The sequence below is a fragment of the Scomber scombrus genome, chromosome 8, assembly GCF_963691925.1.
Source record: "Scomber scombrus chromosome 8, fScoSco1.1, whole genome shotgun sequence".
NCBI lineage: Eukaryota > Metazoa > Chordata > Actinopteri > Scombriformes > Scombridae > Scomber > Scomber scombrus.
Genome location: NC_084977.1, coordinates 29,445,768 through 29,462,736, shown reverse-complemented (window position 1 = coordinate 29,462,736; position 16,969 = coordinate 29,445,768). Strand labels below are relative to the sequence as shown.

General features: G+C 40.1%; 1 protein-coding gene across 1 annotated transcript in view; it reads right to left on the bottom strand.

The window, feature by feature from the left end:
• Positions 1-1,763: 1,763 nt before the first annotated feature.
• The window catches only part of gmds (GDP-mannose 4,6-dehydratase), a 207,151-nt gene continuing 191,945 nt past the window's right edge, over positions 1,764-16,969 (bottom strand). The window contains exons 10-11 of the mRNA XM_062424449.1: positions 3,646-3,714; positions 1,764-2,422 (exon numbers count right to left, since the gene is read on the bottom strand). Coding sequence (XP_062280433.1) covers positions 2,360-2,422; positions 3,646-3,714 — 132 coding nt within the window. The 3' untranslated portion in view covers positions 1,764-2,359. The remainder of the gene's footprint in view (positions 2,423-3,645; positions 3,715-16,969) is intronic.

The following is a 16,969-nucleotide window of genomic DNA, read 5'->3' as shown; positions in this document are numbered from 1 at the left end:
AGAAAGAAAGAAAAAAGAAAAAAGAAAGAACAAGACAGAGGCGATCCCACCCTCCTCTGACCGCTCACTGGGACCTTCAGGGCTGCGTGCAAGTTGAATGTCAAGAGCTAAATCCAAAAAAATAATAATCATAACGGTAAATTCAAATGCTGGGAAGTGTATTTAGTCAAATACACGTTTGAGCAACTTGTACTTTACTTAATCATTTATATTTTATGCTACTGTTTACTTCAATTCCAATTTATTTCACTTTCAATTTGGCACTTTTTACTCCATTTCATTTGCCTGACAGCTATACTTTACAGATTAAAACGTCCTATAGGCTATTTAATCTAAAGCAATATATCATATTTACAGTATTAGCTCATGAAATATTAAGATTAACTAACCAGCAATACACACAAGGTAGTTAAAACTGCGTCACATTGACAAAAATACCACTTTAATCTTAATATATTTAATAACATTACGCGTAAAAGAACCATATTGCTGCTGCTGCTGCTGCGTAATTGTAATTAGCTGACAGGCAGGACTACACACTCTTACTACAGTAACATTTTGAATGCAATACTTTTAATTATAGAGTATTTTTACAACTAAATGCTGTGAATACTTCTTCCATTATTGGTAAATTCACCCCCAAAAAGCACAAAAATAAACAAATATATCCAGTTTTATCCTATGAGATTTCACATATGATAGACGTACTTTTACATTACATTATATACGTTTCATAATCACAGTGGATGTAAGGAAAAGTGAACGTGTCATGAAGATTAATAAACCTCCTAAAAATGGCGTTTTTTTTAACGAGCGCTGAAATCAAAACCACTGAATTATTTTTTTCCTAAAACGAAGCGAGAAAAATCTGCTGCCATGCAAACCGCACAAGCTCTGAAGTGATTTTTTAGTTTTTTTTTTAATGTGAACTCCTGACAGCTGTTTCAAGACTTTATTCTTGAATTTAAGTGTAAATACACAGCAGAGAAGCGAAGAGGGGGGAAGGAAGAATATGTTGCTTGTTTTAAAAGAGACAAAAAAAGCGTCTGTAGGTCGTTTTAAAGGATTTCTACAAAACATGTTTTCAGTGTCTGCTCATAAAGTTATAAAGTCAATCATCATCATCAGGATCAGGATCAGAGCCCGGCCCGGATCCAGGAGTGTCTCTCTCTCCTCTAAATGTGGAGCCGGTCTGGAGGACAGACAAAGGCGTTTGAGACTCCGGGACTCCGAGCACCGGGGGAAAACTTCCTGGCGAATAAAAGAGTGCAGTGTGCTCACAAATTTTAAAGAAAAAAAAAAAAAAAAAGAAATAGAGAAAGAAAAATCTGTGGAAAGATGAAGCCAGTAGAGGCAGAGGGGAGGAAAACAGGAGCTGAGCCAGCCGACCTCTGCACAACCTGGGCACCGACACACACACACACACACACACACACACACACACACACACACACACACACACAAACAGAGAGAGACACACACACCTTACATACCTTTACCTGCACCTATAGGCATACCTTTACTTCAATAAGGGAGGAAGGGATTTGCTGCTTTCATCTCTCACACTTTTCATTTGTAAGCCTAAAAAAAAAAAAAAAAAGCAAAGAAAAAGACACAAAACCAACAAAAACAAACATTCATCATCTTAATATAATATTTCTATCAGCATCTTCTCACTTATCCACAGTCATCATTTCGAGGGTTTCAATCAAAGCACAAACACATGAAGACAACATGTAAAAAGATCAGTATTTATTGTACCAAATAGTTCATTTATTCAATGAAATATCCTCGACCAACTTTAATAAACTCGTTGTTTCCTGTTCCCCCAATAAAACATACAATCATGGTAATATTTATTTATATATTCTGCCTACTGTACTTCCATACTCTAAAAGGAATGAATGTCAACTTCAACATCTAAAAATCAGAAAAGAAAAAAAAGGAAACAACCAAATATAATATAAATATAGCCTTAAAACCAGAAGTCTATATAAATTATGGCATGATCAATGTTGTAACATACAGTATATATATATATATATATATATATATATATATATATATATATAAAAAGGCATCGTTGCTATGTGATAATAAAACAAAAATCAACAATGAAATGATACCAGGAAGGAATTACGGGATACATGAAGGCAATGACTGGTTTTAAGTCTGACCTCCTTCAAAGAAAAAGAAAGAAAAAGAAAAATGGACACAGTTACTTCATTTGAGGAAAAAAAAACAAACAAAAAAAAAAAGAGGTAAAAATACAACGTGTTCCTTTCACTGTTGGTCTCAGCGGCCGAAACACTGGAGTGCTGAAATGTTTCCGTGCCGGATGGATCCGTGTGGCCCCCTCTCAGGCGTTTGGGTTTTTCTTCATTAGCTCGATGTCTGCGTCCACCATCTCCTTCACCAGCTCCTGCAGCGGAGGGACGACAGGTCAAAGGTCAACACAGGAGGAGGAAAGTGGATTTCAAACCTCTTTTTTTTTAAATCCATATACATGATGAGTTCAGCATTAATACAGTGTCAGGATAATAATTCATACTAAATTATAATTTATTGACTTTGAGCTGAAGCATAATGGGAGGATTAAGGTTTAGTATCAGAACTGAATAGTGTGAAATTAAATGATGAGTCCATAGAAAGATGTAAAGTCTCTAAAATGTTTGATCAGATTTGGAGTTTTTTTACTTTTATTTGATCAAATCGTTCCTGATTTATATTAAACTTCTCCATTTTTATCCTTTTAAAGTTTTTTGCTCATATTTGGACAACATTTATTTCTGCTTCTTTAAATGAAACAGAGCGTTTTCTATAAAAACACGTTAATATTACAAAGAAAATACAATTTATTGGTATTAACACTGAATCTGTGGTATCAGATCATTTCTAACGGTACTCAGCTCTACTGTGATAACATTTAATCGTATCATGTTATTGCTTTACAAAATTATGTGTTCAATATTAACACGTCTAAGCAAACTGTAATTAGAAATAAACAGGTTTTTTTGTGTTATATAAATGCGTAGAGTTGCCAGATTGCAAATATTTTTTATTTACATAGCTATTTTATTACATTTCCTGCCTTCCATCATGATGTTTTTCTTTAAAATCTCTTTTTGTAATATAGGAAGCAATTTCACAATCAATAAATACTCATATAATATAGGTTGATAATGAGGTTAATATACAGTATGAACACACACACACACACACACACACACACACACACACACACACACACACAAACACACACACACACACACACACAAACACACACACACACACACACACACACACACACACACACACACACACACACACACGTACCATATAAAAGTAAGCTGCATTCACTCACTGCTGGTAGTGTCACAACATTCATCTTCATATCTCACCCACATATAAATATATCCACGTACCCATCAGCTACTTATAGACGCTGTTCTCTGTTCTCACAAACCTTCCTCCATGTTTTGTTATTATCTTCAGACACAGGTTCCTTTTTTTATATCTAAGTAAGAGACGTCTTTTTTTCTTTTTCTCTCAATATGGAAATAAAAACAACTTTCCTCCCCGATATGTTATTAGATTTTAAACATTTCACCGTCTCACCAGGTGTGTTTTTAAACCAAAACGCACCTCAAAAGTCACTTTCGGCTTCCAGCCCAGCTGCTGATGTGCTTTGGTGCTGTCACCTTGCAGGTAGTCCTGTTTAGAAGAAAGGAAGGGAAAGAGAAGGGAGAGAGAAAGGGAGAGGGGGAAAAAGAGAGAGAAAGAAAGAAAAACAAATTATTCGTCATGTCTAATGGTCATGAGGAGGAGAATCTTGCAGCCAGCAGAGGTGTTGCTGTCCTCATATATTTATATTTATATATATATATTAACTTGACGTCTTCTGCAGGGGGATGGAGGGAGCGATGATTCCTGCAACTCTCTCACACACACATGCACACACATGCACACACACATGCACACACACACGCACACACACTATCTCCTCTCATGGGGGAAAGAAGGGAGGTCACAGAGTCTCGCTGGCCATCAATCCCCCCGCTCGGCTCCCCACCACTGATCTGTCCAGACAGCCCCCGTCGGTGCCAGAGCATGATGAATTGTGGGACTCTGGTGGTGTAACCCCCAGCTCAGGACCCCCCACTCACCCTCCTCCTCCTCTTCCTCCCCCCACCTCCAACCCCTTACTCATTTTCCCCCCTGTTGTGTTTTGCACCGGGTTCAAGACCCAACGAGACCTTGCTCGAGACCACCAAAGATTCAGTTTGGGGAAAAAAAAAAAAAAAAAAAATCCCTTCCCTCTGTACGTCCAGTGTTTTCTAAAGTTTCCCTTCTTTCTTTCTTTCTTTCTGCGGCTTCTCAGACTTCTCTTTCCATCTCTTTATTTTCTTCATCTCTCAGGAATCAGACGTAGAAGTTTGTGTCAGAAAACGCACATGTCGGGCCTCGAGAGATCTAATAATACAATCCGGCGAAACCTGATACTAGAGAGTCTCCCTCTTTTTTCTTTTCTTCCAATTTACTGATACTGTATGTTCCTTAATCCTGAAGCTAATTCTAAAATGAATGACTAATCCAAGAAAATCCTTCGCGGCGTGGTCGACAAAGACTTCCAACTGTACTTTAATTTTCTTCTGTTTTTTATCTTTAACACAATCATGACTTTGGTATGTGCTGGTCTTCCTCGCTCTCTTTGTGTTGAGGTTCAAATGGTTTACACATACTCACTACATGGCCATAAGTATGTGGACGCGAACACAAAATATGTTGAAATGCAAACATTAAACCCAAATATGATTGTAGGACATTGAATTTCAAAACTATGGGCATATTTATAGACTTAAACCTTCACATACTATTCATATCCTGACTCATAATTAGTCTCTACACCAACTCACATTCATGAATTCCCCCATTAGTCATTAATACATGATTTGATTAAAATAACTATTTTATGGTACAGGAGAAAAGTTATAACCCTAACCCTAATGAATACAAAAACATGTTTGAATGCTGATTTTTGGTGAAAATTGTACATTTACATACACGGTCGCCCATAAAGTTGGAATAATTTTGCTTTCAGACACATTCCTCTTTATATTTTCTATTTATACACATCAGTAATCACCTTTGACCAGGTATAATGAGATTGATTAATACAATTTTGAGTATATATACACTTTTATCTATCAAGAATGAATCACATTGTCACAATCATTTCATGGAAAGAGGTAAAAAATATTTTATTCCAACTTTATTGGCGACCGTGTATATAAAAAACTGTGTGTCAGCTGCACACACACACAAAAAAGAAGCATTTTGTTTCCATTTTTGTATATTGTGGGTCACATTAGGAAAAGTCTGGCAAAAAGAAATCTCTCAAATGCAAAAAAAAATTGGGTCAAATTTCTTTATTATTATTATTATTATTATTTTTGGGGCTTTTTCTGCCTTTATTGGACAGTTGGTGGTGGAGAGAGAAAGCGGTATGACATGCAACAAAGGTCCTTTTCCAGACTCAACCCAGGGACGCTGCATGCAATGTAACCATTCGGCTACGAGGGCGCTCCAAAATGGGTCAAATCTGACCCTTGAACAGTATGCAAGGGTTAAGACTTTCCTATCAAACCCAATTTTTGATTAGTTAGGGATTTATTCTGCTACGGCCATTACATAAGTCATTAGTAGTCATTGTCAGTAGTGGAGTTTGCACTTACACAAAGGGTTTCCCTGTAAAAACACAGGATCCAGTGAATGTACTGGGAAAATATGGTAGACAAAAGCCGGAGCACGTTGCAGGTAGTATGTGCTGTTTGTGTGTATATCACGCGATGATGTCATCCAGAAAAGAAAATGACTCTAAAGCGGAAACATTACTGCATCAGTACGAGTATATTAATAGGTTTAAACCTCATCAAGGCCAAACAACGAGGGAAAAGAAAGCGGTTAGAGCGATCAATAAACTTTCAAAAACTTACGATTGGATCAGAACTCTTGCGTGACCACGAGTAACCACACAAGCTGCCAAATCAACTACAACTGAAGTTTTTAGGATTATAACTTTTGATTTGTTGCTATAACAAGCCTTCCACTCTTCTTCTAGGAAGACTTCCCAGCAGATTTTGGAGCTTGCATGGCTGCAGGGATTCACTCCCAGTCAGCCACAGGAGCATTAGCGAACACTGATGTTTGGTGATAAGGTCTGGCTGCACAGTCGGAGTTCTAGTTCATCCCAAAGGTGTTGGTGTTCGGGGTTGAGGTCAGGCCAGTCAAGTTCTTCCACACCAAACTGGGGGAAGCTATTTCTCAACGGAGCTGATAGGTGCATGGGGACAAAACAGGAAAGGGCCAAAGTCAAGCTGTTGCTGCAAAAGCACACCATCATCCTAAATAAGCTTCTGTGCTCTATTACGATTTCCATTAATTGGAAGTAAAACGTCTCAGCCAAACAAGGGAAAACAGCCGCAGATCAAAAGTACACAGCGGGCCACACAGTGCAAAAAGAGAGCAGTGTTTTTTTTAAAGTTTTTTATCGGACTCTGAACCTCTTGAAAATGTCTTTTCTGGGTGATCTTATTACAGAGGAACGCTCTCAGCAGCACTGGCATAGTTCAGCCTTTTAGAGAGCAGGGACCCACATCTCAGTGAGGCTCCACGGCGCTTAAACACACTCTTGTGATTACACACAAAGGCAGAAACACTGAACACACACATCGTGGAACAAGTACAGGCTGATTTTTTCTCTGACACTGTTCGGTTTGATATTATTGGGCCCTGAGATGAAAACCTGGTTCAGTTCCGGGTGAACAGTCTTTTTTTATTTTTAACCTCACATGGTTTACATGCAGCCCAGCTAGATGAAAGCTACGGCCCCATTTTCTCCGTCTGTAGCAGCAGGACAAACAGCTCTTTCTCATGTGAGCGGCTCTGTACATTACTCACATCCATTTTTGGCTCTGAAGCCATAACTGGAAACATTTTCAGACTAATTACCTACAGCAATGAGACATAATTTATCATGGGGCTGAATGTAATTATTATAGGGTGACTTGCTCCACAATTACATTAAATAATCCACTTGCTTCATAATTATATTGATTAGGGAATGTAATGGAGAACATTTCGTCGCTGGCATAAAAGAAACATCAACCAGTCTTGTCACGAATGCAGAGGCTGGTTCTGAGCTCAGAGCTAAAAACTGACAATTCTTCAGTAGCAACTAACGCTGGATTTAAGATTTCGATGATTTTATGTCAAGTAGTGATCGGTTGCTAAATGCCACAAGGGTATTTACTATCTTTAAACACCATTAAGCTCAGTACCCTGGTTCACTGAGGCACAGGTATGACCCTTTCCTGACCCCCTACTTGCCTTTCCAACTGAAACTCATGAGCTTAAACAACAGGTCCACCGTTTTTCGAGCCTGTTTTAAAACAATATTCAGGCGCTCGTATAAAGATTGACGCATTTCTTCCTTCCCGATATCATTCCTCCTGTTCTTACTCGCCATTAAAAGATCAAATTTGAATTCATCTTCATGTCAAGGACCGCTAAACTGGCACAAATTTTGACAAGGCACAAGATTTTGGTCTCAGGTTCCCCCCCATCCAATATGATTTTTTGCTTTTAAATGTGTTATTACAGAAAAATGTATGAAACCCATGACCAAAATAGTCATATATTCTGTTATTGTGTTACATTAGGATGGAATTAGAGCGAAAATAAATGATACCCCTTATTTAGCTGGGGACCACCTGGAAGATATAACAGTGAAGAGTGTGAAACCTTATGCATTCACCGATCGGGCCAACATCTAGTCAATTAAATAATAGCGAAATTAAAATATTCCCCATTTTTCTAGGGACTCCCTCAACGTCCAGTGAGGGATGCACTTTCAATGTAAGTGATGGAAGACAACATCCACAGTCATTCAAAGGTTTATCTGAAGGGAACGTGATATATCCACTAGTCAAATCAAGTGGATATATTTTCCTAATTGCAGTTTTTCCCCGAACATAATACTCTTTGTGTTTCCTTGTTGAGCTGCAGTGGAAGCATAGTAACAATAAGTGGTATATATGCACTAAAAAGACTTTTACCTTTGGAAGATACCCACTTCATTTGATTACGTTGGCTTGCTGAAGCCTCATATTAGCTTTATATAAACATATGAATACATTTTTTTTGCACCGAGGGAAGACTGTGGATTTTGTGGATCACTTATATCGGAAAGCATAAGGAAGGAAGCTTTTAATGGTCAGTATGAACAAGAGGAATGAGTACAAGTGAGCAAAACCTGTTTCAATAAGAGTTACAGCGATAGTCGATCAGAAACCATCTTGGTAACTGAAGAATTGTGTTAGTCAATTTTTAAGAAATGCCAACATTTTGCTGGTTGCAGCTCCTTAAAATGGGAGGATTAGAAGCTTTTATGTGTCATACATGATAGAAAACTGACTATATTTGGGTTTCGGACTGTTGAGCCAACAAAACAAGACATTTGAAGACATTACAGAATGCATTTTAATTGCTTTTAGACAATGATTAATTGATTAATCGAGAAAATAATGAACCGATTAATTGATAATGAAAATAATAGTTAGTTGAAGCCCTTGTTTCAATGTTCATTTGGGAACCTGAGTATTATTTTACAGGCAGAATTGAAAAATTGTGGATATATCCTTTAATATATGCAGTGGTTTATAAGTTGCCACTATGAGAGACCTCACTCAATTCACTTCAACTGAGTCCAGACTGACTAACAGATTCAAGAATGTGTTTTTTTTTGTTTCTGAGGAAATCTCCAGTTGGTTTTTTTTTGTTGCCTCACATCTAAACGTCCACTATTGCTCAACTTTGGTCAGGAAATTTTCACAGGTGTCTCATTACATACATCTTGTGTTTGTACATAGAGAAGTTATTATCCCTGCAGTGTGTAAATACAGTTTTACAGTCTATAATCATGGTGGTCATTTGACTTATTATGTATTTATTACCCCACGTCTGACCTGTGACATCACATTAGCCAGATGGAGGTTTTAAGTAGACCAAAAAAAAAATTCCTCCCCAATAAAACTTAACACCAAAACAAAAGACCAAAGATTCACCACATGAAACATAATAATGTGATGTTTTTGTTCCTCCAACACCGGTGAGTCTGCAGCTGATGAATCTTTCTACAGAACAGTTATGAATCACTGCGACCTGGACACAGGAAGGAAGGCTGGGCGGCTTTGGACCTTAATACTTCTGGACTTGTCAAAAGTTGGCATCAGATGCTTGGACAGCTTGTTTAGTCTTGTTTAGTTATTCTTAAGACATTTTCAGATCTAAACTACTACTTAGCATTATTATTTAAGTTCATGTAAGGATGCTCAGGCTTATATTCCGCCAACTAATGTAGAATTTTGATATAAGCACTGAAACTCTGCTACCAGCACTGATATTGAAGTTTAAAATGATACCCACAGCTAACAGGAAGTGAGAAGAGATGTGCCTTGTATTATCATCATCATCATCATCATTGTCATCATCATTGTCATCATCATTGTCACGCCCGCCGACCTCTGAAATCTCAACCTCAACTTGGCAGGAAAACATCTGTTGAAATCAGACTCTTGTCTGCTAAGTCTGTCGTCTTAACACACAGCCACACCGTTCAGCATCCAGGAAGTTAATCCAGCGCCTGGTCTTTCTCAGCTGGGATTTCTGCAGGTGACAGACAATCTCACCCTCGCAGATCCGTCTGGAAAGTGCCGCTCAGTGGAATAAAAAAGCTGCTTCCAAACTGCTAACAAGAGCGTTCTGCGGCCAAGTGAACTCACCCTAAACAGAGCATGTAGCGAATAATTCAACATGAACTACTAACAGATGGGGGCACAATATAATCTTCATATGGATCCGATTTGGAACCGAACCCAACATTTTGGTACATCCTGTTTAAAGCAGCGCTCTGCCCATGTCTGAAAATATGCGGCAGTGATAATAACAACTGCTTGAAGAAAGCTGAAAATTAGCCGTGACAAAATGTGTCCCTCGCTCTCTGAACATTAAACATTACACCATACGCTACACTCATTCACCCTCTGAGACCGTGTTAGAGTCCTGTGATTTAGCATCGAGGCCTCTCTACGGACCGTTGTTTATCATGAGTAGAAACCTAAAGAGGGAGAAAATTTGTCACATGGAATAAAATGAGAAAGCTTTCACACGAATCGACGTCATGAGTCACCCAAAGCTGGGAAAGTCAAGACCAGAGTTTTATTTGTTATGATGTCTCTAAAGCTGCAATAGCAGGCAGAAAAACACAAATCAGCTGTTTTGAGGAGCATCATCTCCAACTTCATATCGTGGAGAAGTGGGCAGAGCTATTTTTCGACGCTGTGCATTTGCATTTTAAAGTTTCCCATCAACAAAGGCCTATGTTCAGGATCAGCGTATCCCAACTACAGCACCTTGACTACTTCTCCTGTCTGAACTGTACAACGCTCCAGTATGTGTGCTACAGGTGTCAAATGGCTGTTTCTTAAGAAATTCTCTCAATAAGAACTTAGTTGACGTCCTTTGATAAGTTGATTTTAAAAATGTTGCTTCCTTGGAAAGTCAAATGGACTGTACGACTTTCCAAGGAACCAAAATTATTAAAATCTGTTTCTGATTGTTTGTACTGATGATTCAAGCTGAAGAAGTTTCACGCCAAAGTCAAACCATCCAAGCTTTATAGATGCCATTGGCTTAGCTCTACGTTTACTGTTTTGTCATATGCCACTTTCTTTGGTCTTAGCTTCACCAGTAATGATATTGAGTGGATTATCTTATGAAATCAAATCTAGAAAAGCCACATGTTCCTCGAGTTTTCGCACCATACTCGGCCGAAATGGCAACTTTTATAGACAGAAAAAATTCGAAAACTTCATTTCAGGCAAGATAAAACAAAGATTCATTTGTTTATAAAGCTGGTGGAACAGAGGCTCAAATTCGATTTTTCTGTAAGACTGTAATTGACATCTTCTTGACAACACAATCCCACACTGCGAGGTGAAGAGTGCTACTACTCACAACATCCAAACTTCTATATAAGCTCGCCAACTATGCGTCCTATCGCTCCAAATCTCACTGTTCTTGTCTCCTTTTTTTTCTCTTTTTCCCCCCCTGACACTTTCTACTCTAATAAAGACAAGAAGCCATAAAAATAATCTTTAAGAATATAAAAGTGAGAGACAAATAGAGTGTGACCACGGTCCATAAAGCACACAGGCAGTAAAAGGCACTCAGAGCAGGCATTTAACGCAAAGGAATTCTGGTATCACTGCTAGGCCTTTCAATAAATCACACGGCACACTGCGGCTGACCCCCAAACACATGAGGACATGCACACAAACATGCAGTGGCGAGCAAATACACACACACACACACACACCTACAATATAACACTTCAAGGATTGGCAGAAAAATATGTTAAATGTCTCTAAATTGCATTTATTTTTCTTCCTACTGGGAACCCACCCACTTACGGGAGACAGATCAAACATTCTACAAGAAAACAACTCTCTTCTCTCTCTCTCTTTCTCTCTTTCTCTCTCTCTCTGAGGGTTGCATGCTGGGAGACTATGATGTGGTTTTGGAAGTCCAGTAGCGTCTCTGCTCTTGGTACAGTAGTGGACATGAGGCTGCGAATACACAGACTTCAAAGCAAATCAGATAAAGCAGCAGCAGAGAACGCTGTGAGAGTCTGGAGCCCACGATCTCCATGTCCCCGGCAGACCCAGATGTTCCGACCAGACCCAGATGTTCTGACCTTTGACCACGCTGGGGGGTTTTTAATGGAAGAACTCAACCCCGATCTGGAGCTTTTTATACTCTGGGTAACTTGTTTTGATGACAGCGATGGGGTGGACGTGAAGAAGGGACGAAGAGGAGGAGAAAAAAAAGCAGTTTACCCTCAAAGCCCTGATGCTGCTGTCTGAGACATGAAGGCTGCTGTGTGTTCTGCGTGCACGCCCAGGTGTGTGAGCAGGTATGAGTGTGTGCAGGTGGGGACACACACTCAAAGCAGAGAGAGAAAGAACGAGAGAGAGAGAGAGAGAGAGAGAGAGAGAGAGAGAGCTCCATCATTTCCGGCTGCTCAGACCCAGAGTCACAAATCTGTCACTGGTCAATTTCTAACGCACCTCCGCCAGCATCGCCTCAACTTATCACTTCCTTTAAAGCACAAAAGGCCCCCAGTTTCAGCTGGAGGGAAGAGGGAGGGATGAAATAAGAGACTTATGTGGTAATGTGTGCAACATTACAGTACACTGCAAGCTTTGTACAACGTGCTTTGGCAATATTCTTCTTAACTGCGCTCCAGCCAAAAAAGCCAATTTGAATACTACTGAATATATTTGTACAATCAGGCTGGAGAAGCTTTTCATCAGCACAATGTTAGCACTGTGTTTCTCAGCCTTAAGGTCAGCAGGTCAACCCCGGACTCAAGAGGTTACAATACAAACCTGAGGGGTCACAAGATGATTAACATAATAGGAAAAAAAAGAACTCTGTTTGGTTTTTCATCAACTTTCTCAAATCTTTGCAGCAAGTTTGACTTCTTCAGGGGTCAATAAACTATTGAAATGATGGGCACATTAAGCTTTTGGTTGTGCTGCTTTCAGCTTATGATAGCCTGTGAGGACACATTCCTTATATCACCATTACATATTGGAAAAAAAGGTTGAGACTCAATGAATCAGAAGATAAAATGCATATGATATATTTCTCTATTTTCTTTATCTTTAGGGAATGCAAATGTATTTCACATTTCTCACCAATAAAGCAAACAAAGCTTTAAAGTTCATTTCATCCATACTGTATTTATCATTAGATTGATGACGTTCAAATTGTGTTTGGCGATATATAAATAAAGCTCCCTGAAATGAAGTTAGGGAGATTTCCTGCGCAAATACCGTCAGAATATATGGAATGTTTTTACACATTACTCTTTACTTTATTTCCCCTTAAAGGGAAACTTCAGTATTTTTTAAACCTGGACCCTATTTTCCCATCATTTGGGTCTAAGTGACTAATGGAGACAGAAATGGTTGGAATTGGTCCAGTATTGAGCAGGATTGCTTCAGCCAGGAGCCGTGAAACGGGCTGCAATGTAATCCTTTGGGGCAATTGTGCCTGTCAAAGCACGTCCACTAAAAGTGCTTGTTTTTGGCACCGACAGGCTCAGATTGTTAAGTGTCTGACAACAAAAGTAAACACGAGACCTAGCAGCCTGTAGCAGCATTACGGCTAACTTTTTCGCTCCTTACAGTCCAACTGCGGAGAAAGAGTCAGCCTCATACATGCAAACAAACTGGCCGGCGTGGTGGAATATGAGGATGACTTACATGCTGTAATTCCTCACACTGTTATGTATTGTAATCCCAGACTCGCTTCTTTTTCGTCCAGCTGATTCTGTGAAGGTGAAACAGTCTCCTGGACGACAATGTTGATAAACGCTGTAAATCCATTTGTAGTATAAACGCAGAAACGATTACTCATCTGTGGACACTTGTAGATTTTCCGAGTCTGGCAGCAACAGGTCCCACTGTGCAGAAGAAGTTTTCCTCTTGCAGCGGCTGCAGGAACACCAGGAGTTTCTCTGAGGTAACGGTGTCTTTCCTGACGGTCCTCATTTTTCCTCTTTCATTTCTTTGTATCTCCTCTCTTTGTACTCCAGCTCAAGTAAATATGCTCGGCCAGTCAAAGCAAAATGACTCAAAGTCGTCCTTATAATAGTCCTCAGAAAAATCCGTCATTGCAGTTAGCTTTTTTTAGCTTCCTTACAAGTCTAACCGCGGGGAAAGTCTCATAGCCTCATACATGTAAGCAAACAACGCAGACGAATAACTACGTTGGTTGGGTTAGCTGGCAAGCTGCTCCGGATATAGATCCATACGCAGTTAGCCACAGTGCAACTACATGCGGCTAGTTCATTGTTTTACTTTCTATGTCAGACACTTATAAAAACAATCTCTCTCAGTGGCGAAAACAAGCACTTTTAAAAGGGACGTACATTAATAGGTGAAATTGCCCCCAAGGATAACACTGCAGCCCCCTTTTCGTGGATCCTGGCTGAAGCAATTTCGCTTAATTCTGGAGCAAATTCAAAAACCTTTTATCCCCATTAGTCACGTAGATGTCAAATGACGGGAAAAGAAGTTGCAGGTTGAAAAATATCGAAGTTTCCCTTTAAGTCGCTTTACTGTATCAGCTTGTTGCAGCTCTTCATTGATTCTACATGGAAGTTATAAGAGAGTTGCACCATTTCATGACAGAAAAAAGAAACATTGTGATTATGTAATCTTTTGGCATAATGATTTTTGTCATTACATCATAATTAGTAGATTTTAAAGTTTGTGGAATCTCCCCTCGTTTTTAAAATAAAGTTTGGTGGGTTTTTCCTGGTGGGTCATTGTGTAATATTGAGTGATTTTATTATGATTGTTATTTTTTTTTAAATGAAGCCAATAAAGCATCACTGAAATAAATGAAAATACATTATTTATAAATTGCTTCTAGTTTCTAGAAATCCAAGACATTTATTAGTCATTCCCAGCGAGAGGTCAAAGGTCAGGTCCAGTGTGTGTGAGTGTGAGAGAGAGAGAGAGAAAGAGAGAGAGAAAGAGAGAGAGAGAGAAAGAGAGAGAGAAAGAGGGAGAAAAGGAGAGCGAGAGTTAAAGCTGTGTGAGTTATAGCTCAGGTTTCCTTCCCCGACTCCCCATGCAGCTTGGCCTGCACACAATGTGTTAAGTGACCTCTAAAGGGTGGCCCTGTCACCCTGATGAGTATGTACACTACGCACTACTTTACACACACCACACACACATACACACACACACACACACACACATGGAAAAACACACATGGCAGCCTCAAATCTTAAAAAGGAGTAAACATCTTGGATTTGCGAACGGACACATGAGAAACGATACAACAGAGAAAAACAACAGGAAACAATTAGCAGGAAAGCAGGAAGCAGTGTGAATCTCTGCAGGAAAACAGTCAACGTCAATATAGTGAATATTAAAAACCAAAAACATCACAAACTATCCCGTCGGTTCATCTCGTCGCCTCTCTCTTTCGGTCCCCTCTCTCCCTCAGGGCTCTGGCTGTGTTGATTGCTCCATCAGTGCTCATTAAAATTCCTGGGGGAGCAGCGTGATAAATATTTACGTGGCTGAGGACACACTCCACACACACTCCAAACACACTCGAGTGGATGGATCTCACTGCCGATAGTGTTAAGTGCCCAGAAGGCTTTGGCAGCACTTTCGAAGGAGATCCGCAGCCCTGCCGCGCGGTTGTATACGTGAGGCGTTTACTGTCAAGATAACGGCAGGGGGGCGTCGATTTATGGCCATTAATCGAGGTGAAATGTGTGTTTCTCTCTGTGTGTGTGTGTGTGTGTGTGTGTGTGTAGTGTGTGTGTGTCCAACGATAATCTTTTAATGTGTGAAGTTTATGGAAATGAAGAGGAAAATATCGCACATTCGCACATCTGGATATAAACGCATTTTGCAGACACACACAAACTACACTACACTACACACACAAACACACACACATACACACACACTACACACACAGTGTAACCACAGTAGAGCTGGACTCCTCACTACTGTTCCACAGAGCTGCTGCTGCCGACCCCCCCCCCCCTCCCCTCCCCCCCCCTCCCCTCCCCTCCCCTCCTGTATTCTATTATTCCTGCGGACGGGAAACAGATCATAATTCCTGGAGTCAGCAGAAAGCTGCAGACTGAGAGAGTGAGAGATGGAGGGAGGGGAGGGAAGGGAAGGAGGAGGGGAGGGGAGGGAGATAGAGTGAAAGGAGGGGAGGGAAAAAAGAGAGTTGGGGGGGGGCTCAGGTGACTGTTCACTTCCACTGAGGTCAAACTAAAACTGTGGAGTTAAGCCGCTGCCAGTGAAAAGTGAAATGTGTGTTTAGTCTGTTTGCGCATTTGTATAATATAGTTTGGGTAAAGTAGCGCTTTGTGTAATACAGCCTGTGTGTGTGTGTGTGTGTGTGTGTGTGTGTGTGTGTGTGTGTGTGTGTGTGTATGTGTGAGAGACAGCACGTGGGTGCGTGAGCATTTCTATCAGCCTCTGGGTGTTTCATATTTCAGGAGACATCAAAGGCGAACAATTTCCCTTCTTTAAACAACATTCTTTACAATCATAGTACAAAAAGGGGCGAGAGAGAGAGAGAGAGAGCGAGAAGAGAGAGAGAGAGAGAGAGAGAGAGAGAGAGAGAGACAGAGAGAGAGAGAGAGAGAGAGAGAGAGAGGGAGAGAGAGACAGAGAGAGAGAGGGAAGGAGAGAGAGAGAGAGAGAGAGAGGAAAATGTCATCCAGTCTTATCTTAATTGTTGTGTAATCTCAGCAAGGCACTGAGGGGCCTGTCTGGGCTTTGACACCCAGCCTCAGCGTTTAGGTACAGATGATGATCGTTGAACGGCTTCTTGTGCTGACAAAAAAAATCTGGGTTTAATTTTTGTAGTTTTGGCCATCATCACACCAGTGAATTAAAATAACTTTATTCTCAATAGCACCGCTGCTAAGGAACAAAGTGAGTAAAGTAGCACTTAAAGGGACAGGCGGCTTTGTTTGGAAGTAAAGAATTAAGGTGCCATTCACGGTTACTCATTCTATTGCAAAACTGCGTGCATGTTCGTTCCCATCGATGATAAAAATATGACAGTCTCAGCTCATTCAGGCCTTCATGTGGGAGAGTAACGCACATAATGGTATATTGTGCTTGTATCATTGCGCAACTTCACCTCAGCGACTGCTTATTAAAAGACACCGAGAATCACCAGACTCGTTTGAAACCCTTGTTTTCCTTGAATATGAAGTTATAAGTCTGGATTTTGCACATTTTCTGCTTGAGCTACAGTCCAAACTGAACTGTGTTTGTCTGTGAACGCA